General features: G+C 40.0%; 1 protein-coding gene across 1 annotated transcript; it reads left to right on the forward strand.

The window, feature by feature from the left end:
• Window positions 1-27,460, forward strand: LOC143118274 (beta-1,4-galactosyltransferase 1-like). Its single transcript, XM_076279362.1, has 6 exons — window positions 1-223; window positions 6,152-6,387; window positions 23,449-23,636; window positions 24,090-24,212; window positions 25,651-25,755; window positions 27,331-27,460. The coding sequence occupies exons 1-6, from the start codon at window positions 1-3 to the stop codon at window positions 27,458-27,460; spliced, it is 1,005 nt and encodes a 334-aa protein (XP_076135477.1).
• The last annotated feature ends 66 nt before the right edge of the window (window positions 27,461-27,526 follow it).

Here is a 27,526-nt window from a genome sequence, read left to right on the forward strand (position 1 = left end):
ATGGCTGCCGGGCCCTGTAACCTGAAAGGTGTCAGCACCCTGCTGATTTGTGTTTGTGCCATTTATCTTATTCTGGGCACGCTCTACGCGCTGCGTTTTGAGGAAAGCCGGGTGTTTGTCACTAGCTCCTGGGCACACCTGGCCAAGGTCGCCATGAGAGGCACCAAGAAGAACGTGACAGAACCGGCAATGGAGTTGTGTCCCGAAACCCCTCCGCGCCTAGGTAAGTAATTGATTCTAACTTGACTGTATTTCTTATGACTTTGATGTGATTTTATGATTTGATTTTCTGATTTTCAACTTGTGTCCTCAAATGCCTCAATGTCTTCATTGTCGTCATTTTGAAAGGAGTATCCCAGTAAACAATTTTCACAAATAATGTCTGCAGAAGGATGTGGGAATGTTCACTACGAACGTTCCCTCACAGTCATTCAGGACACTTTATATTAAGACACGCATACCAATAATTAGCTGCTTATAACATGTATATTAATAGCATACTAGCCATTTGTTAGTCATTATAAGTCACTAATTAATACCTTATTCTGCAAGACCTTATTCTACCCTTACTATACCCCTAATTAAGAATTCCCCTATGTAAGCTCATAATTACCCCGTATTCATAGTTATTAAGTAAGTTATTGCATATCTGTTATGACCTAAATATGCATGGCTAAGCATGGGGCTTGTAAAGTGGTAGGACCACAAGAACAGTTATTAACCCCTAATAATACTTATCAAAGATGGTCTATTCAAATGGAACTAGACACTAAACCACAAGTGCTAATAGTGTACAAATAACTCATAATTAAGTTACTACTGTCTACACTGCACAATATCTTTTGTCCTGTCTATGCACCACCTACTTTGTATCACACTTTTCTGCTTTTTTGCACTTCTGGTTAGACACAAACTGCATTTCGTTGTCTCTGTACTTGTACTCTGCACAATGACAATAAAGTTGAATCTATTCTAATCTAATCTATTCGATTACAGTGCACAGTAGGCTACACAACAAGCAGACAGCCAAGGTCATAATTCATATGCAACAACTTATTTAATAACTATGAATAAGGGGTAATTAGGAGCTTACATAGGGGAAATTCTTAATTAAGGGTCTAGTAAGGGTAGAATAAGGTCTTGCAGAATAAGGTATTAATTAGGGACTTATAATGACTAACAAATGGCAAGTATGCTACTAATATGCATATTAGTAAGCAGCTAATTAATGGTGAATATGTGTGTCTCACTATAAAGTGTTACCCAATTTTCTTTCAGGAAAAAATCATTCCTCTGCATAGCCTACAACATGGAAAAAGGTTTCATAGGTTAAAAAACTTAAAAAACATGGGCTACAGATTATGTAGCTTTTGGAGAGATTGGGCTATACCGTTTACCAGGGGCGGAGCTACGTGGTGGCCAGGGGGGGCCACGGCCACCACTGGTCAAAGCTTGGCCACCCTGCTGGCCCCCCCAGCTCCGTTCAGTGAAAAGTAAAAAAAAAAGAATTGCTGCCGTTTTCGACAACACTTTGCAAAGCAGGGACTGAACCAATTACTGCACTCTATCTACGACCATCGGCCCAGTCAGGAAGTGTAGCCTACGGTTCTGATCACAGCGTGAGTAGGCCTAGTGCAGCAGGGGACAATTCAAGTCATCTGTTAAAAACACTTGACAGTAGACTAGGCTAGCCTACTACTTAACCTCAGTAACAGGTGAGTTGAGTTGGAACATTAATGCTAATAAGATGTTAGAATGTGTCACGAATCATAGCCAAGTGAGCTGCGTTGGGCTGTCCTTGTTAGGTAGCCTAGGCTCTGACATTGATGTGTGGGGCTGATCAAAAATAATCGGATGCCTGCGGGAACGCTGTTACAAGAATATTTTGATAAAATTCGGGTAAAATGCAAGCATATTAGGCACATATCTCCAGATGGCTCCAGGTAGGCTAATAGGGCCTAGCCTAGGCTACTTTATAAATACATAATTGCTGACTGCGTGTGGTTCTTGCCATAGCTGGTCAGGCAGAGGCAGGCTGCTTTGCCTGAATTCTTTGTTACATTGCTCATCGCAGCGAGATGAAACCTTAATTGCGTGACAGAGCAGAAGTGGGGCTTTCCAACGAGACTAAACACTTGCCTGTGCGATTAAGTATGAAAATAAAAATAAATATCATGTAATTAAATAAAATTTATTCATATTTACAGTTCACCTGCGCACCCATTACTCTCGTTTGAATTACTCGCGAACCCGTGATCGCATATATATGGCAAGCATATCAGAAGAAAGAGGAGACACAGGGCTATCTATTGGTACCAAGTATATCGTTCCTTCTGGGCTATACAAACAGACAACGTGACTGCAAAATAAAATAATGTACAAAAACCAACGCTGCACACCCATTACTCTCGTTTGAATTAGGCCCTACTCACGAACCTGTGATCGGATAGATATGGCACGCATGTCAGGTGAAAGAGGAGACACAGAGCATCCGTCTGGGTTATAAAACAGACGAAATGACATCAAAATAATAACTTCATATAGCTCGACTTACCCCACGTTTTTGTGTGTTGTGGTGGCAAAGCATGTTCATAATCCAACGCTATCATGTGTTTCTCTATGGCAAAGCATGTTCATAATCCGGTTTTGAGATCCTAGCAAATTCCTGCATGGCATCCAATTCGAGACTCACATTGCATCCCAATTTATTCGACAAAGAAACACCTTTTTGCCTTCACTTTGTTCATGACAATGCAGCAAAAAGTTGTTTTAGAATCATCATGAGTGTACACAGAACATGCAAACTCGGGTTCAGTCAGGTCAGATCAGTTCGTGTCACAGATATGGAGTGCAGAAAGGGCATTTTTCATTACTGTGTCAATGGCACTTACAATGACCAGGATAACTGCTTATAACTAAAGGTAGTGAGAATGGTCAAAAATAGAGTAGCCATAGGGCTAAATAAAAAAAATGGCATTTATTTCCATAAGGCACACACCACATATTTTTCACATTTGCTCAGCCCCAGAGAATCCCTCCACCATGGCAATGATATTGCCAGATTCACAACAGTCTGCCCTATGCACACGTGCCAGCTTGCAGTGGTGAGATACATGTCAAAATATAAGAATTTGTATAATACACTATTTGTATTTTTATTATTTAAAAATCAAAATGAAATCAATGCAAGTATTAATACATGAAATAGTGGCAGATCTGGGTAGCCCTTAAAAAACAATATATAGCATGTGTGTATGGCACTTACATTGACCAGGATAAATGTTTCTAGAAAAAGCCCTTAAAACAGTCTAGGGTTCTAAGGGTTCATTTCTTAATTCAGAGCCATGTTACTTACAGCCAAGTACTTGGAGTGGATATCAGAAAGAAATATAGTTTGGCCATCAGTATGAGATCAAATATATACATACAATATTTGTAGTATTTATTATTTATTATTGTTCTTTGAGTTAACATCATTTGAATAAAACTGATTAAGTAAGTTGCATTATCATAATATTTTTTATTGCCATTGACCTATTTATGGAAAATTTGTTGGAGTGGCCAACAAACTGACCTGTGTATCAGTGTTGGCTTTGCACAATTTATTGCCATTATTAAAATAGGCTATCCTAATCTTCAAAACTCTTTGAGTAGTTTTCAAATAGTAGTGCCACCCCAATAAAAAGTCTGGACCCAGCTGCCACCCCCTATAAAATAATCCTGGCTACGCCCCTGCCTTTTACCATGAGAGAGAGAGAGTAGGCTACCATCATCTGACCTGCAAATATTTGATTATTAGTCAGTTACATTACTGAATAATACATTAGTTATTATTTGATTATGATCGTATTCTTGGGAAATGTGAACACCTGTAGCTGTTGCACACAGGTGTGTCTATTTCACAATAAAATAATCAAACAGTATTAATGGCCATATCCCACTATTTTATTGTTCAAAACAAAGTTCAAAACAAAGAGTGACCTGTTTTAACAGTAATAGTCTATAAACAAGGCAACTGACTAACTCTTGCAATGCATGCTGGGAAGCAAATAAAGCTAACGATGTGTTGCAACCTCAACATGAAATTAAGTTATATCCACTCTCCAAGACGCTTCCAAATCTGAACACAACTCTGGTGCTTTATTGAACCTGTGGTCAAACCAAATGGAATTGCTAAAAGTAGGCTATTGTTGATCGAACTAAGATAAGTTTTTAGATGCCAAGCAACCACACCCCACAACACCCTCCCCCTCTCTCTCACACACACAGATGGTTATATTAAGTATACATGTTTTATCCTTTGACAAACATTCCCAGAACGTTCCCTTGAAGTCTTAATACTTATTTTTATCAAACCATAAGATAATTTTATGGTTTGACCAAAAAGAAGTATTAAGACTTCAAGGGAACGTTCTGGGAAAGTTTGTTAAAGGATGAAAAATGTATCCTTAATATTACCGTCAGGAAAAGTTCCCCAAAGGTCTGCTGAAGGTTACACAAAACAGCTGTAAGAGGACGTTCCGGGAATGTTCGCTGAAGGCTACATAAAACAATACCTTTAGAGGACGTCCCCAGAATGTATGGGTTAGTACAAAATATGGGTTAGTATGAAAATGTTCCCTTTATTTGTATCCATGACAAATAAAATGACATAACTAAACCTTTACTGTCGAAAAAACAACTGACGACATGAGCCTTTACAAAAAATACCCCTGCTATCCATAGATTCGAACCTGCCCACCAGTGACATGAGTTTGAGAGACTGACGCGCTAACAAACACGTAATCATACACTTAGTTGCGACACAACAACATTATTTCCACCTTTTAGGCATAGGCTACAGTACTTTGCCATGTTAACTTGGGATAGATGCCTATTCACAGATATAAATAACGATAGTTTTTCCACAAATGCAACAACGCTGCATTGCATTAACTTGATGGCTGTATAGAGGGATAGCCTAATGTCTTCTAAAGATCGAATCAAGTGCCAAAAAAACATGGCCTTGCTGTAGGCTATGGCTCTCAATTTGTCAATATTAGGCTACTACATTGCCCATATTTAATTAAAATACAGTTTTTCTCTGTTGCTAAAACACTAAAACCCATTGGCTGAAGAAAGTTCTCAGTTGCCTGAACTCATTTAGCTAATTGTTCAGTCTGTTGTCAATATCTTAAACCATTTTGCATGGTAAACAATTTGCAGACCTCACTTTCAATTTTTAGCAAAACTCTAAACACATTCTCGTTCCCATAACACATTCTGCACTCTAATGCACATGTCATCCATACTGGTAAACACAAGTGGCAACAATTAAATACAAATAGAGCAGACATGTCATCGATTAAACACAACCACTCAAAATTGATTTAACTTGTTTCAAATGATGTGACACAACCAATATCAGTTCAGAGAGCAAACAGGTTGTTGAAGGTGGGAATCATATACTGTAGTATATTGAGCATTGTGCTTTCCATTTGTTTACAATGCTGATTACTCAATAGATTTTGACTGGGTGCAGGTTCATAATTGATTTTTCTGGATCTAGCCTAATTGCACACCTGATAAGATGCACAGAATGCCCTTGTTTGACACTGGGTGCTTTACTGTAAAACTGGGCTTGCTAGTATCCACTCTAGGAACCTTGACAAAGGCAGACACAGTTGAAGTGTTTTGAAATGTTATGAAACATATATTTTCCGAGGGGTGTTTTTTAGCTTACCTTCGCTGATTAAGTTTACTTAATAAAATTAACTTTAAGTATAACTTTTTTGGTAAGAAAAACCTCATGCCATAACTCCACATGCTTAAAGGTTCCACTTAAATTCATTCTCCCATGAATAAACATTCCCTAGAAAGTACATATGAATATTTTTAACAAACTATGTCAACTAGTAAGCTGTTACACAGACAATATGAAGTTAACTTGTTAGCAAGCTGATGAAGCTAACATTGATTTTTTTCTCAACATCTGGATATTGAGAGTGAAGTGAGTTGACATACATACATACATAAATGTAATTCCTTGAAATCAAGGTGATTCAGTGGTACACTGCTAGCATGTTTTCCCCCTCATTAGAACCTATAGGCCAAACAAATCTGGAAAATGCTGGTCGGTTTGTCTCTCTCTCTCTCTCAATCTCTTTGATAGTGGGTCCATTACATATAGAGTTTAAATACTCAGTCAGTATGGAATTGGTCCAAAAAGTGAATCCTGAGGTCAAGGAAGGGGGTCACTGGAGACCCAGAGACTGCATCGCCAGGCAGAAGGTGGCCGTCATCATCCCCTTCAGACACCGCGAGTTCCACCTCAAGTACTGGCTCCACTACCTCCATCCCATCCTGCAGAGACAGCAGCTGGACTATGGCATATATGTCATCAATCAGGTAAGTAGTGATAGAAAGGGTGGTGGACTAACTACTGTAACTGTAAATACATTGTAATCAGTTACAGTTGTGTAATTAAACTACTGTTACTAGTTAAAATCTTGCTGATAGTTCCCTGACAGTTGCGCAAAAACAATTGTAAGGGGACGTTCTGGGAACGTCCTCTAAAGATATTGTGTTGTGTAGCCTTCAGAGAACGTTCCCAGAACATCCCCTTACAGTTGTTTTTATGCAACTGGCAGGGAACCTTTTGGTTATATTAAGGATACATTTTTTTTATCCTTTAACTGATGTTCCCAGAACGTTCCCTAAAGCTATAGTTTTGTGCAACTGTCAGGGAACCTTTTGGGAACGTTCCCTGAAGGTTAAATTTTTGTATAATAAGTGGAGTAGATCTGTCATCGTGTAATCCGAGGTTGATTTTGCCTAACATGCCTGTGTGTGTGTGTGTGTGTGTGTGAGAGAGAGAGAGAGATAGAGAGAGAGACTTGTCGTGGGGATTTCCTGGCAACGGTAAACTTTTAGCTCAACCCAAATGTTCAACCTATCACAGCGCAGAATTTCACAAAATCCCACCCACAACATTTGCATGTGGCACACAAGTTAACATGCTGGCCAAAGGAACTTTAACTAGTAAACTAGTGGCTTCAGTGTGACACTTACATGTAAACTAGTGAAGGCAGAACTGCTCACTAGTTAACTAGTGAAGACACAAATGCCCACTAGTTAACTAGTGAGGTCTAATAAATGTTTTATCATTTGTGAAGAAGTCAAATTTGCCCTATTTGTTGTGGGCATTGACAAGATTATCTCAGGGAGAGTGTAATCTAAACTGTTGTTTGAGACAATTAAAAAATAAAAAATAAACATGGCACTTTTTCCCTAAATTAAGTTGAAGTATTTTTCTTATTTTGCACAGAAAATGTTAACATTTGGAAAGCCTTGTTGCATTCAAGAATGCATCCAGTGGGGCATCACAATAACATTAAGCATGTTGTGTTAATTCCACAACAGGAGATATGTGATGTTACCTAAATTAGTTTTGAGGAAAAATAACCCACATATCGACATCGGTATCGGCTGATATCGGAATCGAAATTTGAGAGTTGGACAATATCGGCATATCGGATATCGGCAAAAAAGCCAATATCGGACATCCCTACTTCCGGGTATGGATGCTGCTCTGGGACAAACCAGACTGGAGGCACAGAGACTGTTTTAAAGAATTTGTCCCGCGAAATAGGGAAGTGGGGTGAGCTCATGGGGAGGGGGAGATAACAGGGTTGATAAGCCGACTCAAAGCATATGGTAAACAGGAAGATGTGAACTGTATTTATTTATGATGCATTTGCTAAAGAACCTACTTTTCATGTTGTGTGATTGCTATTTCAAATCATATGTTTAATTTTATCCTGTAACTGAATGTTATGAAGTATGTGACAACCCTGCATGTTTTGGTTGGGACCATGGGGGCAGGGTTACAGGGTTAAAAGCAGGCTGGGTAGGCCTGATGGAAAAGAGTGGACGGTGAGACCTAAGAGAAGTAGGTACAACTGAGTTGGTGACTGTGAAGGGAAAATACTGCAGCTAATTTTTGTATTATAGTTTTTTTGTTTTTGGTCAATTTGAATATTATTCTGCATGTGGATATTGAGGACTATTCTCAACTTAACGGTGGCACTGTTTTGCATGGGCTAAAATAAAAAAAAAAAAACTTTGCACTTAAGTGCTATTGTGGTTGAGCCATCCCTGAGCATTACTAGTTAACTAGTAAGATATGAAACATATGAACTAGAGAGAATTTGGGCCTTACTAGTTAACTAGTGAGCATTTTGGCTGTCACTAGTTAACTAGTTCACACAGAAATGGCTCACTAGTTAACTAGTGGACAGAAATGGCTTGCATGTACATGACAATTATGCCTGATATCAAGATATCTGAATGCTCAATCGGCTTGCCATAGGCTAGCACTTTTAACTCTCCATCGGGTTCGACCATGGATTCAATAAAACACCGCAACTGTGCTGATTTGGAAGTGTCATTCGTGTTGAGGTTGCAACACTTCAAAATTCAGCTTTAGTTAGTTCCCAACATGCATTGAAAGACAGTTGCCGCATTTATTATTGTTTTGATTTAAAAAAAATATGGTTGAAACAGTTTAGCCTTCTCCTGCTGGTGTTTTGAATAATAACATGACGGGATATGCCCATTGAAAACCATATGACCATCCGTTTAAGACCATTTTAGAAGACAGGGCCCAAAACCTTCTATGTAGCTATGTTCCCTAGCAAACTTCATGCTAAAGCGAACAGATATTCCACATACGTGGTGGACAGTTTGAAAATGATACATGCTTCTTTGAGGTAACTGGCATATTTGGGGTTACATATCACATATAATGATTGTATTAGGGGTTTGCACGGCGTGTCATCAGATTTGGACGTTGCCATATTGGAGATACTCGCCTCATTAGAAAGCATTAGGCACTGAAGTAAATCCCTAACATCGTCAAGGAAAATGGTTAATTATTGCCGTGTTTTAGGTTGTACCAATAGGTCAGACTGAGAAAAACATCGGTGTAGGTATCAACTTCCAAAAGTTATTAGAAAACCAGGGAGAAAGGAGAATAATGCCAGAAGTTATCAGAGGAAGGGGGGGCGCTTGTGGTTGAACTTGGTACTTCGTCTCCCTCACCCAACTCATATGGATCTGCGCTGCCAATAAACTGTAATCTGTAATAAAATGTTCTCGAAACATCGCGCATTTTCTTGTGGTCCAAGTCCTGCCCTATATGCCTTTGCATCTTAGACGCATTTTGATGAGCTTTTTTGTTGTTTAGACATTGCTACAATCACGTAAGATATCCAAAGTGCATAATACTCCATTGTACTTCATTCACCGAGTATCGCCAATATGGCCGCGCGTGCTGGGTTACCATGGTTACCGGCCAGAACGTGACGTCCGTGCAAACCCCTAATAGGAGCTTGCAGAGTCTCATATTCCCTCCATGTCCATACGAAACTCCATTTTACCAAAGCTGGCTAGAGCCTTTAAGATAAATATAGCACACACATTGCCACAGCAAACAAACTGCTAAAAGAGAGTATAAAGTTTGTGTTACTTTGGTCGGCTGAATAAGTTGATGCTTGAATTTCCCCTTGGAGATCAATAACGTATCTATCTATCTATATATCTATCTATCTGAAGTTCAAAACAGCACCCGATTCATTATAATCTCATGTGAAAGGCACCGATTTATTTTTTTTGCTTTGTTGTTTTGGCAGCGGGATTATATGGTTTTTTCACGGCAGTTATAAACTACTGGTGGTCAGGCATGGACTGGCCATCAGGCGTACCGGGCAATGCCCGGTGGGCCTACGCACATTTTTGGGCCGGGGCTGTCATGATTTAATAATAATAATAAAAATATTCACCGCGACGGTATTTGAGACACGAAACGCGGCCCATTGGTTGATTTTCTTGACGGACATTGGGCTAGTCCTATGACATCTCTCAGCCCTCCCCCTCCCCTCCCAAGGTTATCAAATGTTGCCATTTGAGCTGTCTGACCGCGGAGAGAAGTGTTTCCGTCTGTGAAATTGTGAAAATGGATAGTAGGCCTAATAAACCACAAAAGCGCAAAGGGGGCGCACAGAAGCTGCGAGACAAAAGGCTAAAAAGCCTACAAGTGGACGCAGCAAAATGTGTCAAAATCACAGAAATGTTCACCCGAAGGTCGACTGTTACAGCAGGTGCAGGGCCGTCGACATCGAGTGCACAGGCTGAAGGAGTGGTGTTACAGTGTGTGTAGTGTATTAACACAGAGGAAGGCGAAGTACAGGTGGATTCGGAGGAGGAGAGAGACGTTACGTTTGATGTGCAGTGTAGTGACAGAGGAAGGAGAAGTACCGGTGGATTCGGAGGAGGTGGACAGAGACGTTACGGAGGAGGAGACGTTACCCAGCAGGGACAAATTGAGGAAGAGGTCAGAATAGCTACTGTAAATGTTAGCAGAATGAAGAGGGACGTTTCATGGAGGGAGGGCTTTTGACGAGGCTGAACTTGGCACCACTTTCGTTTCCGCGGGGGAAGACCACTTTCAGATCGCGGGGGAGTTAAGTTTCCGTTCCACCTTAAATAATGCAATTTTCTACCTCGTCCACAAGGGGCCAGTGTTGACCGCAAATCCGCGATAACACAGGCATGTGCCTGTTGCAGATGAACAGGCATTGTTCACAGACGTTCAAAAGCCTGTATATCTTTTTTCTGTTGACTCCACTGCCGAATGTTTTGAGAAATGTTGCCTTTTGTGTTCTATTAAATAATTTGGTAATTTAGAGGGGGGGGGATTATGTAGTTTTTTCTTTATTTTCTGTGCTGGATCTTTTGATACATGTTGTGTTATGTTTTTTTCTATTAAATAATTTTGTTCATTTTACACTGGGGGGGGGGGGGGGTAGCAGATTTTGAAGTTTTTCTACAGTAAATGTATTCCCTACGGCCTACATGTCATTTTGCATCGGACTTTTCAACACATTCTGAAACTACACTCTCTCCTCTTTCCAATGACACCCCACTTGTGAAATTCTATGGTTGAAAATTGCATATTTAGCCCCTCTGAAAATATAATATGTATTTGTGAAATTGCAGAATTTCAGCACTTGAACAGGGACAGATATCCCATGAAGGATTTTGCAAGGGATGTTTCACCACATTCTGAAACTACACGCCCTCCCCTTTCCAATGACACCCCACTTGTGAAATTCAATGGTGGAAAATGCCCTTTTTTGCTCCTCTGACAATACAGTATATATTTGTGAAAATTGCAGATTTTCAGCACTAGAACAGCGACTGATGTCCCAAGAAGGATTTTGCAAGGGATATTTCACCACATTCTGAAACTACACCTCCTCCCCTTTCCAATGACACCCCACTTGTGAAATTCTATGGTGGAAAATTGGATATTTAGCCCCTCTGAAAATATAATATGTATTTGTGAAATTGCAGAATTTCAACACTTGAACAGGGACAGATAGCCCATGAAGTATTTTGCAAGGGATCTTTCACCACATTCTATAACTACACCTCCTCCCCTTTCCAATGACACCCCACTTGTGAAATTCTATGGTAGAAAATGCCCTTTTTTGCTCCTCTGAAAATACAGTATATATTTGTGAAATTGCAGATTTTCAGCACTAGAACAGCGACTGATGTCCCAAGAAGGATTTTGCAAGGGATATTTCACCACATTCTGAAACTACACCTCCTCCCCTTTCCAATGACACCCCACTTGTGAAATTCTATGGTGGAAAATTGGATATTTAGCCCCTCTGAAAATATAATATGTATTTGTGAAATTGCAGAATTTCAACACTTGAACAGGGACAGATAGCCCATGAAGGATTTTGCAAGGGATCTTTCACCACATTCTATAACTACACCTCCTCCCCTTTCCAATGACACCCCACTTGTGACATTCTATGGTAGAAAATGCCCTTTTTTGCTCCTCTGAAAATACAGTATATATTTGTGAAATTGCAGATTTTCAGCACTAGAACCGCGACAGATAGCCCATAAAGGATTTTGCAAGGGATATTTCACCACATTCTATATCTACACTTCCTCCCCTTTCCAATGACACCCCACTTGTGAAATTCTATGGTGGAAAATTAGATATTTAGCCCCTCTAAAAACAGTATATATTTTGTGAAATTGCAGAATTTCAGCACTTGAACAGGGACAGATAGCCCATGAAGGATTTTGCAAGGGATGTTTCACCACATTCTGAAACTACACCTCCTCCCCTTTCCAATGACACCCCACTTGTGAAATTCTATGGTGGAAAATTGGATATTTAGCCCCTCTAAAAATAAAAACAGTATATATTTTGTGAAATTGCGGAATTTCAGCACTTGAACAGGGACAGATAGCCTATGAAGGATTTTGCAAGGGATATTTCACCACATTCTATAACTACACTTCCTCCCCTTTCCAATGACACCCCACTTGTGAAATTCTATGGTGGAAAATTGGATATTTAGCCCCTCTAAAACAGTATATATTTTGTGAAATTGCAGAATTTCAGCACTTGAACAGGGACAGATAGCCTATGAAGGATTTTGCAAGGGATATTTCACCACATTCTATAACTACACTTCCTCCCCTTTCCAATGACACCCCACTTGTGAAATTCAATGGTGGAAAATGCCCTTTTTTGCTCCTCTGACAATACAGTATATATTTGTGAAAATTGCAGATTTTCAGCACTAGAACAGCGACTGATGTCCCAAGAAGGATTTTGCAAGGGATATTTCACCACATTCTGAAACTACACCTCCTCCCCTTTCCAATGACACCCCACTTGTGAAATTCTATGGTGGAAAATTGGATATTTAGCCCCTCTGAAAATATAATATGTATTTGTGAAATTGCAGAATTTCAACACTTGAACAGGGACAGATAGCCCATGAAGTATTTTGCAAGGGATCTTTCACCACATTCTATAACTACACCTCCTCCCCTTTCCAATGACACCCCACTTGTGAAATTCTATGGTAGAAAATGCCCTTTTTTGCTCCTCTGAAAATACAGTATATATTTGTGAAATTGCAGATTTTCAGCACTAGAACAGCGACTGATGTCCCAAGAAGGATTTTGCAAGGGATATTTCACCACATTCTGAAACTACACCTCCTCCCCTTTCCAATGACACCCCACTTGTGAAATTCTATGGTGGAAAATTGGATATTTAGCCCCTCTGAAAATATAATATGTATTTGTGAAATTGCAGAATTTCAACACTTGAACAGGGACAGATAGCCCATGAAGGATTTTGCAAGGGATCTTTCACCACATTCTATAACTACACCTCCTCCCCTTTCCAATGACACCCCACTTGTGACATTCTATGGTAGAAAATGCCCTTTTTTGCTCCTCTGAAAATACAGTATATATTTGTGAAATTGCAGATTTTCAGCACTAGAACCGCGACAGATAGCCCATAAAGGATTTTGCAAGGGATATTTCACCACATTCTATATCTACACTTCCTCCCCTTTCCAATGACACCCCACTTGTGAAATTCTATGGTGGAAAATTAGATATTTAGCCCCTCTAAAAACAGTATATATTTTGTGAAATTGCAGAATTTCAGCACTTGAACAGGGACAGATAGCCCATGAAGGATTTTGCAAGGGATGTTTCACCACATTCTGAAACTACACCTCCTCCCCTTTCCAATGACACCCCACTTGTGAAATTCTATGGTGGAAAATTGGATATTTAGCCCCTCTAAAAATAAAAACAGTATATATTTTGTGAAATTGCGGAATTTCAGCACTTGAACAGGGACAGATAGCCTATGAAGGATTTTGCAAGGGATATTTCACCACATTCTATAACTACACTTCCTCCCCTTTCCAATGACACCCCACTTGTGAAATTCTATGGTGGAAAATTGGATATTTAGCCCCTCTAAAACAGTATATATTTTGTGAAATTGCAGAATTTCAGCACTTGAACAGGGACAGATAGCCTATGAAGGATTTTGCAAGGGATATTTCACCACATTCTATAACTACACTTCCTCCCCTTTCCAATGACACCCCACTTGTGAAATTCTATGGTAGAAAATGCCCTTTTTTGCCCCTCTGAAAATACAGTATATATTTGTGAAATTGCAGATTTTCAGCACTAGAACCGCGACTGATGTCCCATGAAGGATTTTGCAAGGGATGTTTCACCACATTCTGAAACTACACCTCCTCCCCTTTCCAATGACACCCCACTTGTGAAATTCTATGGTTGAAAATGCCCTTTTTTGCCCCTCTGAAAATACAGTATATATTTGTGGAAATTGCAGATTTTCAACACTAGAACAGCGACTAATGTCCCATGAAGGATTTTGCAAGGGATATTTCACCACATTCTATAACTACACTTCCTCCCCTTTCCAATGACACCCCACTTGTGAAATTCTATGGTGGAAAATTGGATATTTAGCCCCTCTAAAACAGTATATATTTTGTGAAATTGCAGAATTTCAGCACTTGAACAGGGACAGATAGCCTATGAAGGATTTTGCAAGGGATCTTTCACCACATTCTATAACTACACCTCCTCCCCTTTCCAATGACACCCCACTTGTGACATTCTATGGTAGAAAATGCCCTTTTTTGCTCCTCTGAAAATACAGTATATATTTGTGAAATTGCAGATTTTCAGCACTAGAACCGCGACAGATAGCCCATAAAGGATTTTGCAAGGGATATTTCACCACATTCTATATCTACACTTCCTCCCCTTTCCAATGACACCCCACTTGTGAAATTCTATGGTGGAAAATTAGATATTTAGCCCCTCTAAAAACAGTATATATTTTGTGAAATTGCAGAATTTCAGCACTTGAACAGGGACAGATAGCCCATGAAGGATTTTGCAAGGGATGTTTCACCACATTCTGAAACTACACCTCCTCCCCTTTCCAATGACACCCCACTTGTGAAATTCTATGGTGGAAAATTGGATATTTACCCCCTCTAAAAATAAAAACAGTATATATTTTGTGAAATTGCAGAATTTCAGCACTTGAACAGGGACAGATAGCCTATGAAGGATTTTGCAAGGGATATTTCACCACATTCTATAACTACACTTCCTCCCCTTTCCAATGACACCCCACTTGTGAAATTCTATGGTGGAAAATTGGATATTTAGCCCCTCTAAAACAGTATATATTTTGTGAAATTGCAGAATTTCAGCACTTGAACAGGGACAGATAGCCTATGAAGGATTTTGCAAGGGATATTTCACCACATTCTATAACTACACTTCCTCCCCTTTCCAATGACACCCCACTTGTGAAATTCTATGGTAGAAAATGCCCTTTTTTGCCCCTCTGAAAATACAGTATATATTTGTGAAATTGCAGATTTTCAGCACTAGAACCGCGACTGATGTCCCATGAAGGATTTTGCAAGGGATGTTTCACCACATTCTGAAACTACACCTCCTCCCCTTTCCAATGACACCCCACTTGTGAAATTCTATGGTTGAAAATGCCCTTTTTTGCCCCTCTGAAAATACAGTATATATTTGTGGAAATTGCAGATTTTCAACACTAGAACAGCGACTAATGTCCCATGAAGGATTTTGCAAGGGATATTTCACCACATTCTATAACTACACTTCCTCCCCTTTCCAATGACACCCCACTTGTGAAATTCTATGGTGGAAAATTGGATATTTAGCCCCTCTAAAACAGTATATATTTTGTGAAATTGCAGAATTTCAGCACTTGAACAGGGACAGATAGCCTATGAAGGATTTTGCAAGGGATATTTCACCACATTCTATAACTACACTTCCTCCCCTTTCCAATGACACCCCACTTGTGAAATTCTATGGTGGAAAATTGGATATTTAGCCCCTCTAAAAATAAAAACAGTATATATTTTGTGAAATTGCAGAATTTCAGCACTTGAACAGGGACAGATAGCCTATGAAGGATTTTGCAAGGGATATTTCACCACATTCTATAACTACACTTCCTCCCCTTTCCAATGACACCCCACTTGTGAAATTCTATGGTGGAAAATTGGATATTTAGCCCCTCTAAAACAGTATATATTTTGTGAAATAGCAGAATTTCAGCACTTGAACAGGGACAGATGTCCCATGAAGGATTTTGCAAGGGATGTTTCACCACATTCTGAAACTACACCTCCTCCCCTTTCCAATGACACCCCACTTGTGAAATTCTATGGTAGAAAATGGCCTTTTTGGCCCTTTGAAAATATAATATGTATTTGTGAAATTGCAGAATGTCAGCACTTGAACAGCTACACACATCCCATAATGTCCTTTGCATCGGCTGTTTCAACACATTCCGAAACTACACTCGCTCCTCTTTCCAATGACAACCCCCCATGTGAAACCCCCATCGCATAAAATGGCTTTGTTTTCGATTAGAACTCCCATTGCCTATTTCTCTCATTGCAGTTTTTATACACTAAAATTGGTCCCTATTGGTCAAGACTGATTTGTTGCAAACAATTCCACCGTATATGAATAGTTGAGTGTGTCCTCTTCCAATGACTTCCTTCATGAGAAATTCCATCCAAGAAAATAGGCTTTTTTAATTTCAAAATCCTCAAGCTATTATTCTGATTGTGGCTTTCAACACTACATTTTCTCCCTATCACTCAAGTCATTTGGCACATTTTGGTCATTTTGGGGGCCAAGTAGTGAAGCTGCGAAGCATCATTACTGTTTCTACCTTTTCTTATTGGGGGCCAGTAGCAAAGCCCAATTGTATATTTACGCTTTCCTATTATTCGGGACCAAGCAGTGTAGGCACCCATTGTGTTTGTACATTTTCCTTTTATTGGGGGCCAAGCATCAAAGCTGCAAGGCACCCACTGTGTGGTTATATGTTTTCCCATCCTAAGAACACACAATAAATGTAGAGTCTTTTTACCACTGTGGGGGCGCTATAATCACAGGATGTAGGCTCATATATCAGTAATGCTTTCGCGTACCGAAACAAAACTTGGTATATGGACTTAAGACCCCATCCCGAGGACACACAATATATTTGGTGACCTTGGACCACTAGGAGGTACTAAAGTTACAGGAAATGAGCTCATATCTTGGCAATGCTTTCTCGTACCGAAACCAGACTTGGGTCATGGATTCGCCACACAATAATGTTGGTGATGTTTGGTCACTAGGGATAGATTAGATTAGATTGGACTCAACTTTATTGTCATTGTGCAGAGTACAAGTCAACTAAATTCAGACACTGCTCTTGCTTGCTTGCCTGCCGGTTCACACTTCACCCCTCACTCTCAGTGCAACATGCACCTCCACCATCAAAGGCTGATGCACCCCTCCCCCACAACATGTTCATGAACAATGCGACTACACAAACGCTGTTCACAAGCCACCAGTCTACAGCCACCAAATACCCCTCATCCCCCCTCCTCTGGACAAGGGGAAGAGTGCTGTGAGTATCATGTTCCTTGACTTCTCCAGTGCTTTTAACACCATCCAACCCCTCAGACTGGGTGAAAAACTCCTGCAGATGATTGTGGATGCTCATCTGGTATCCTGGATTGCAGACTACCTGATAGAGCGGCCACAATTCGTCAGACTGAAGAACTGCCTCTCCGACACCGTGATCAACAGCACTGGAGCTCCACAGGGAGCAGTGCTCTCTTCAGTCCTTTTCAACCTGTACATGTCTGACTTCTGCTACAACACAGAGTCATGCCACATGCAGAAATTTTCAGACGATACTGCAATTGTGGGGTGTATCAGGGATGGGCAGGAGGAGGAATATAGGAGCCTGGTGAAGGACTTTGTGCAATGTCCGGAGGTCTAAGCCCGCTCTGCTCCCAGTTACCATTGAGGGGGTCAATGTGGAGGTGGTAAGCACTTACAAGTATCTGGGGATACATCTGTACAATACACTGGACTGGTCAGTCAACACTGAAGCACTCACAAAAAATATGAACACAATTCCCCCATCCTAGCATCTTTACACTGGTTACCTGTTAAAAGTCTCATTGACTTAAAAATATTACTTCTAACATACAAACATGGCTGGGCACCTATATTAAAGATCTTTTAGTACCATATTACCCACCTAGACTGCTACGATCACAGAATACTAGACTTCTTGTAATCCCAACAGTAGAGGCAGAGCTTTCTGCTACAGCGCACCCCTCCTCTGGAAATAACTCTCTCCATCAATTTTATAAGCAGACACCCTCCCTATTTCCAAGTCTAGACTTAAAACATACATCTTTAGTGCCTCCCATAGTTAGGTATGGTGTAGTGTGGAACTTCTGGGTTTTTATTGGAATGGACCACCTCTGCTGTGTCCTCATGTGACTGGCGCCCTAGTCATGCGTGTCATGGTGGCAACTGACTACCCTTCACCATGCCTTAGGTATGCTGCTGTAGCATAGCGCTGTCATGGACTTTTCATGTGTCACGCCGTACAACTCTGCTTCTTTCTCTCTCTCAACTCCCCCTCTTACCTTTTGTCTTTGTCTTGCCATTCAACTCCCTCTTCTCTCCTAGGCAAGTTCAACTCCCTCTTCTCTCCCTCTCTTGCCTTTTGTCTCTATAGTATAACACTATATAATACCATTGATATACTTATTAATACTAACCATCATGACTTATAGTAATACCTACTATTTATCTCTCTTTCTTCCCTCTTACCTCACTTGTGAGATAAACTATTACCAGTCATCAGCCATCCTTGTGTTTGGCCCTCATCGCACCTGAAGTCCCATCCCTATGACTGCCCTATGTGATGACCCTGTGCCCCTTCAGGCCTTCTCCTGTCAGTGCACGGGCAGGGCTGGGCCTGGTTGGGCTAATACCCTCATTGATTACACCTATGGTTAGGGTGGGGCTATATTAGGGGTTCCCTATCTTTCTGATTAGGCATTTTTCTTACTTCTTGCAGGCACTCACTTTGATTCTCTCACACTTTGCTCTCTCCCCTCATTTCTAACTCTACATCTATTTCTCTTTCTTTGTCTTTAGGCCTACTTCACTAGCTTCTTTGCATCCATACATCCATACACTCATACACGCACGCCACCACTCCCATTCATTTCCCCCTAGAAATTTTGCTATTGGTAACCTTGTGCTTTACTTTAATAAATTAATATATTTGGTTTGAACCTTGTTGTCCGTGTCCCTCTTTATGTTTCGGTCTGGGAACGAGCTGGCCGTAACACTTACCATTGCCTATTGCAGTCCCCTTGTCTGGATTCCTGGCCCGTGCAGCCTAGCTACCCAGTACTTGAGATATGACAATTCCTAATCCCTATGGACAATACATGCCCTACATTGGACTATTTGAATTTCCTGACACTAAATAGGATTCATGCATACATCGTACTGGTTATGTAACCATTTTACCTCTTTGTAACATACCTCAGGTTGTTGTGTTCTATTCTGTACACCTAACTAACCTATTAATTTATTATGTATACAGTACAGACCTTACTGCCCTGTAACTGACCCTAGGCAGATAGGTCAGGCCCTTGAGTCTTGTATCCACTCAAGGTTTCTTCCTATATGTATCTCCAATTGTGGAGATACATATAGGTGTGAAAAGTGGCCTGAAGTGAATAAGTGGCCAGAGTAGAATAAGTGTGCAAAGTTTGAGCATTTTACTATGTACATTTGTATGTGCTGCCATGGACTCCCATGGCACTAGAAAAGAAGCATAATAACAAATCCTACTAGCCCTATAGGGTCCCTACGCAGTTTCAATGCTTGCCCCCCAATAAGACATGGTAGAAACACTAATGGCCCCAAAAATGACAGAAATGTGGCAAATGACTTTTAAGTGATAGGGACCAAATGTAGTGCTGAAAATGTATAATCAGAAAAATAGGCCAAAATAAATTTCCCATGACAAATCCAGGCCAAATCAGACCAAATCCAGTGCTGAAAATAATCAATTTCTCAAATACATTTTATTTTCAAGGGCCATTTTTAACGATATAATTTCATATAGGGGGTGTCATTGGAAAGAGGAGAGGGTGTAGTTTCAGAATGTGGTGAAACATCCCTTGCAAAATCCTTCCTGAGATGAGTATGGCTGTTCAAGTGCTGAAATTCATCAATTTCACAAATACATACTATATATTCAAAGGGCAAAAAAGGGCATTTTCCACCATAGAATTTCACAAGTGGGGTGTCATTGGAAAGGGGAGGAAGTGTAGTTTCAGAATGTGGTGAAACATCCCTTGCAAAATCCTTCATGGGATGAGCGTTGCTGTTCAAGTGCTGAAATTCTGCAATTTCACAAATATATACTGTATTTTCAGAGGGGCAAAAAAGGGCATTTTCAACCATAGAATTTCACAAGTGGGGTGTCATTGGAAAGAGGAGATAGTGTAGTTTCAGAATGTGGTGAAACATCCCTTGCAAAATCCTTCATGGGATGAGCGTTGCTGTTCAAGTGCTGAAATTCTGCAATTTCACAAATATATACTGTATTTTCAGAGGGGCAAAAAAGGGCATTTTCAACCATAGAATTTCACAAGTGGGGTGTCATTGGAAAGAGGAGATGGAGTAGTTATAGAATGTGGTGAAATATCCCTTGCAAAATCCTTCATGGGCTATCTGTCCCTGTTCAAGTGTTGAAATTCTGCAATTTCACAAAATATATACTGTTTTTAGAGGGGCTAAATATCCAATTTTCCACCATAGAATTTCACAAGTGGGGTGTCATTGGAAAGGGGAGGAGGTGTAGTTTCAGAATGTGGTGAAACATCCCTTGCAAAATCCTTCATGGGCTATCTGTCCCTGTTCAAGTGCTGAAATTCTGCAATTTCACAAAATATATACTGTTTTTAGAGGGGCTAAATATCTAATTTTCCACCATAGAATTTCACAAGTTGGGTGTCATTGGAAAGGGGAGGAAGTGTAGATATAGAATGTGGTGAAATATCCCTTGCAAAATCCTTCATGGGACATCAGTCGCTGTTCTAGTGCTGAAAATCTGCAATTTCCACAAATATATACTGTATTTTCAGAGGGGTAAAAAAGGGCATTTTCCACCATAGAATTTCACAAGTGGGGTGTCATTGGAAAGAGGAGGGCGTGTAGTTTCAGAATGTGGTGAAATATCCCTTGCAAAATCCTTCATAGGCTATCTGTCCCTGTTCAAATGCTAAAATTCTGCAATTTCACAAATACATATTATATTTTCAGAGGGGCTAAATATCCAATTTTCCACCATAGAATTTCACAAGTGGGGTGTCATTGGAAAGGGGAGGAGGTGTAGTTTCAGAATGTGGTGAAACATCCCTTGCAAAATCCTTCATGGGATATCTGTCCCTGTTCAAGTGCTGAAATTCTGCAATTTCACAAATACATATTATATTTTCAGAGGGGCTAAATATGCAATTTTCAACCATAGAATTTCACAAGTGGGGTGTCATTGGAAAGAGGAGAGAGTGTAGTTTCAGAATGTGTTGAAAAGTCCGATGCAAAATGACATGTAGGCTGTAGGGAATACATTTACTGTAAAAAAACTTCAAAATCTGCTACCCCCCCCCAGTGTAAAATTATTTAATAGAAAAAAACACAACATGTATCAAAAGATCCAGCACAGAAAATAAAGAAAAAACTACATAATCTGCCACCCTCTACATAACCCCCCCCCCCCCCCCCCTCTAAATTACCAAATTATTTAATAGAACACAAAAGGCAACATTTCTCAAAACATTCGGCAGTGGAGTCAACAGAAAAAAGATATACAGGCTTTTGAACGTCTGTGAACAATGCCTGTTCATCTGCAACAGGCACATGCCTGTGTTATCGCGGATTTGCGGTCAACACTGGCCCCTTGTGGACGAGGTAGAAAATTGCATTATTTAAGGTGGAACGGAAACTTAACTCCCCCGCAATCTGAAAGTGGTCTTCCCCCGCGGAAACGAAAGTGGTGCCAAGTTCAGCCTCGTATTTGAGCGTTTCTCTGCAACATGCATCAGTAGCAAAGAAGCCATCTGCATTTTACATTGCGCTATTCGATTGTCGTCGACGCGGAGAGGAGAAAAAATAAATAAGTTATCCACAACAAATCAACGAGTGGTCGGCCTCAGAACGCACTCAACTTTTTAAGATCTGAAGTCAGTCATGATTGGTCGAAATTGTTGTCAATCTTGACGCAGTACAACAAGCAAACCTATCACATTTCTGTGCGCATACAGGCAGGTACACACACGTACAGTAGGCCTAGGCTACACACGCACGCACTCAGAAAGACACTGGAATGACATAGCAATTATGATAGCCTGTAACAATGAAAATGTTTTGGGATGTGTGTATCTTCACTTAATAGTATCTGGGGAGATTGTAGGCTAAAAGTGTGTAAATGCTTAACATACGAAATAATTACAGGACTCATTTTATTCAGTCAGTCTTAAAACATGCATAATAATAGTAGCCTATAGAGTTTTGTGCACAACCTCGTCCTTGCTGGTTTGGAGGTGGTCACCAGTGGGTGTGTGTGTGTGTTTTAATAGCCTTCGTTTTCAAATAATGCTATGAGTAGACTCGGTGTCCAACTTACAGTGTTATTTTAGCTTGCCATAAAGTTATAGTTTGCAGGTGTTATATCTTACAGTTATTATTATCATGTAATATTAGTGAAACATTGCTTTCCCGAAATGGATGATAAATGTGCGCAAATATCCTCTGATATGTCGTGTGCCTCAGCATATCGTAAATAATCATGGTGGGCCGCCATGGCCAAAAATGCCCGGGCCATTTTTTGGTCCCAGTCCAGCCCTGCTGGTGGTGAGTGTGTTGTAGACTACTGGGGTTATGCTTTGTGTCTAGGCTGAAGTCCCAGTAGAGAAAACATACAAAAAACAATACTTGACAGACAAACATTTAGTTTCCCATCTTTGAGGGACTGGTTCCTCCTCAGTATTTGATTCCTTCTCCAATTCTGGCTCAATCATGCTCAACTGCCTGGGGCTGTTGCTACAGTAGGCTAAACTTGCTTTGGAGCGTAATGTAAGCAGATCTTGAAGTGAGTAGTCATTGGCTGCAAGGTAATTAATGATTCATGTGGATGTCCAGAAGTGAGTAGTCATTGGCTGCAAGGTAATTAATGATTCATGTGGATGTCCAGAAAACTATGTGGGGGCACTAAATCTGCCAAAATGGACCGTTTAATTCTCTAGCCTGATTATAGGGTTGTAACTGGGCTTGTGAAATGAGCTCAGAAATGAGCATTTATCGGACTGACCTAAGTTGCATACCTTCTGTGTTAACATTACAGAAGAAGGTAACATGCTCTGTTTATCCATTTTATCTCCCCTTTAAGTTTGCTTTGATTGTTTGAGTATATGAATGACCTGTGGTTGGGAAATTATTTAATAACCTTATTAATGTATTGGTTTATACAACAGCTGTGATGAGGCATAAAAAGTCACATCTCTCTTGCTGACAAGTTGTGACGCAAGAGTGTGTGTGTGTGTGTGTGTGTGTGTGTGTGTGTGTGTGTGTCTGCAGTATGGTGAAACAACATTCAACAGGGCCAAGCTGATGAACGTGGGTTATGCTGAGGCACTGAAGCAGTATGACTATGAGTGCATCGTCTTCAGTGACGTGGACATTGTCCCCATGGACGACAGAAACCTCTACAAGTGCTACAGTCAACCAAGGCACCTCTCTGTGGCTCTGGACCAGCATGGCTTCCGGTAGGCAGACAAACCGTTTTAGAGTCAGGGTCAGTATATATCATATTTAGCATTTGTATAGCTTCATTGGCGGTGCCGCTGATGATAACATGATGATGATAACAACAACAATAATAATAATAATAATAATAATAATAATAATAATAATACAAATCATCATGATCATCATCTTTATTTTCAAAAACAAAGTCACAAAATTAAACAGACTTCAAATAATACCTTTTCAAAATACAAATAAAACAGTTAGATGTATGGCAATACAATACCCTTACAATATAAACAAGTTAAACAGGTTTAAAGAAAATAAATAAAACAATACAATACTTTCAACAAATATTACACTACATTAGTTACATATTTAGGCATATGTTATTACTTGCATGAAAACTTGATTAAATAATTTATGTAATACATCATCTTTTCTCTTGTCCCTTTTCTCATTTTTCTATGAAGTCTGATGTACCCTCGCTTATTTGGTGGTGTCACAGCACTCAACAAAAAGCAGTTCAACACCATCAATGGGTTTCCCAACAATTACTGGGGCTGGGGCGGAGAAGATGACGATATCTCTAACAGGTAAACATGCAGCTGACTTGCAGCCCCCCCCCCCCCCTTTAAAATTCTAAACTATAGTACTAATAACACCCTATCTTTACAACAACAATCACACCTAAGAACAGCCCTATAAAGCCTAAATTTAACTTAAGTTGTGTTATAGTTTACCGTTGTGTATGGCTTTAAACAATGTGTGATGAGCTCTAACATCAGTAAGCATTCATTCAGTATAACAATCCAGCTCTAATGTTAACATTTTGATAAGCACAGTACTTTATTATTATTATTATTTGCAATTTTATAACAATATAATCTTTTATGATAATCTGAATTCCCCCTTCTATAAGAAATTGTACAATAATTATGATTATTATGATTCCAAAATATTTTTTTGCAGCATGAGCATTACTCCACCTGTTTTTTTTATGTGATTGTGTGATTCTACCTTGTTCTTGCCCATCTGAATTAACTCCTCTAGCGTTGCTGCCTCCATCCTTTATGTTTCTGTTGTTTACAACAATGTTTTATATCCATGATGGAACCATCGAACCAGCAACCCTTCGGTTCCAAGCCCAGAGCCCTAACCCGTAGGCCACAACTGCCCTATCATCATTTGACTTAATTTAAGAAGAGTTTGACTTATTTTAAGACATCTCATTCTGAAAACAAGCAAATTTTCTGCCAGTGCGTTAAGCAAATTTGTCCTAAAAACAAGGATTTTTTTTTTGCCAGTGTGTTGAGTAAATTTGTCTTGATGGGACTACTTAAAATAAGTCAAAGTCTTCTTAAATTAAGTCAAAATGATCATTCAAATAATCAACTGGGGAAGTTCCATAGTGATATCTGCTAGTTAAAAATGTTACACTATTCACCTCTAGTGTCCACCTTTACTACTGCAGAAAAATGTGGTTCACTCGTTAACTAGTACAAAAAGGGCTCACTAGTATGTGGCACTGAAGCTTGATATCAAGATATTGGAATACGTGATCACAAACACACACACACACACACACACATCTTGCTTTAGCACTCTGTTCGCGGAGCATAATTATTTCGACTGTATATGTTGCTATTCTGCCCTATAAAGCCCAAGTGCAGTAGCTGCAAAAATTCCAAGATGAGAAAAAAGGAGATTTTGCAGTAGATCAATCAGATTTCAATAGATTGATTGTATATTGCCGTAAAAAAGGGAATTTTCACAAAAATACAGATACTGCACTTTGGCTTTGTAGGGCAGTATTGCATCTGGTGTAGGCAGTTCCATTGATTATATCACAAGCTAATTGTGGCTGCAAACACAATGGGAACGGAACGCTTCAGTTACGTGTCCAGTGTAGTCTCCCTATTCACTGATGCTGCGTTCAACATTCAATGTGCACACTGGAACAAGAATCTAGAATCTAGAAACTAGAATCACTCAACAGACTGAGATTTTTTTTTATTTGTTCTGGCCTTACAGGCTGTCCCTCAAAAATATGTCCATCTCCAGACCTGACATGAAAACAGGGAGATGCCGCATGATCCGTCATGGACGGGACTTGCACAATGAGTCTAATCCAAAGAGGTGAGTCGCTTAAAGATGCCTTTCATGACAACTTGACAGGTTATGGGCTACAACAGGGTTAGGGCTATCCATAACCCTTCCCTGCTGTTAAAAAATAGCCTGACCAGCTTATGATGATTTGCTGGTTGACCAGCTTGTTTGACCACCCTATGATGGTTGACCAGCTAGACCAGCAAAACATACCTTCAGCTGGTTTACCCAGTTTACGATGCTAATTCAGATGTTTTTGCTTGTCGTAACCACCTCAAGCTGGTCAATTTAGTTGGTGCTGCTGGTCTTACATTGCTGGTTTAACTGGCAATGCCACTTATGTTGGTTATTGTAGAAAACCAGCTTGACCATGTTAAACCAATAATGTCAAGCTTGGCAGGCTGGTCACCAACATCACCACCTTACACCAGCTGTATCCCACATGACAGGCTGGTCACACCAGCATGATCAGCTTCCTCAGATGGTCACTCCAGCATGTCCACCCTGTGGCCTAACCAGCTACACCAGCAAAAACCAGCAAGACCAGCTGTAAGAATAAAAGCAAACCAGCTATAACTGTCAGGTTTTCTAGTCGGACCCAAGAGCAGACCAATAGCAGTTGTAATTGACAAGTCTTTTAATCTTGTAGAAAAGTCCAATACAGTGCAGCAGAGGTCAATAGCAGTTGTAATTGACAAGTCTTTTAATCTTGTAGAAAAGTCCAATACAGTGCAGCAGAGGTCAATAGCAGTTGTAATTGACAAGTATTTTAATCTTGTAGAAAAGTCCAATACAGTACAGCAGAGGTCAATAGCAGTTGTAATTGACAAGTCTTTTAATCTTGTAGAAAAGTCCAATACAGTGCAGCAGAGGTCAATAGCAGTTGTAATTGACAAGTCTTTTAATCTTGTAGAAAAGTTCAATACAGTGCAGCAGAGGTCAATAGCAGTTGTAATTGACAAGTCTTGTAGAAAAGTTCAATACAGTACAGCAGAGGTCAATAGCAGAAAGAGCAGTCTATGGCAGGCAAATAATCCAGAGGGCAGGCAACAGTAATCCAACATTAGTCCAACAAAACAGTCAGGCAAATAGTCCAAAAGTTCCATAACAAGAGTGACAGAGATGGCGCACGACACACAGAAACAACTGTGACGAACTGACAAACTGAACTGAAAAGAGCAGGGTATAAACACACTGGGTGATTGGATCTAAATGAGAGCACATTGAGAAACAGGTGAGCACAGACAAAATGGAGGGAACTGCAATTACAGGAAGTGACACAAGGCAGGTGAGGGCGGGATCAAAACAACAACATTGCCACATGGCGAAATAAACAAAGCAAATGACAGTCAATACCAGACATGACCTGCAGGGGCATAACAGAAAGATAGAAATTCAAGCCAGACAAATAACCAACTACAAGCATACAGTACGCTGATTTCTAGCTGTTTTTTTTTTTCAGCAAGGTTGGTAAACAAATTACCCACACAGGACTCTAGTTTTAGTTGCAGTCCAGCTTTAGTCCAGGATTTTGCACGTTGCCTGCCTTACAAATTACAGAGGGAATGCAATTTGTCTCACAACATGATATAACTGTCATTGCAGGTTTGATTATATAAAAAAGACCAGATCGACTATGGAAAAAGATGGCATCAACTCCCTGAAATATAAGGTCATCAAAGTGGAACAAAATCAGCTTTTCACCAACATCACTGTGGACATTGGGACACTTTGAATGCCGCGCTGTTTTCGGAAGCTTTGGCCGAGAGTGCCAGCAATCTAGATCATTGTTGACGATTTT

The sequence above is a fragment of the Alosa pseudoharengus genome, unplaced genomic scaffold, assembly GCF_046254945.1.
Source record: "Alosa pseudoharengus isolate Yale_2024_CS ecotype anadromous, Long Island Sound unplaced genomic scaffold, YU_APseudo_1.1 YU_APseudo_1.1_scf_1, whole genome shotgun sequence".
In the NCBI taxonomy this organism is placed as follows: domain Eukaryota; kingdom Metazoa; phylum Chordata; class Actinopteri; order Clupeiformes; family Clupeidae; genus Alosa; species Alosa pseudoharengus.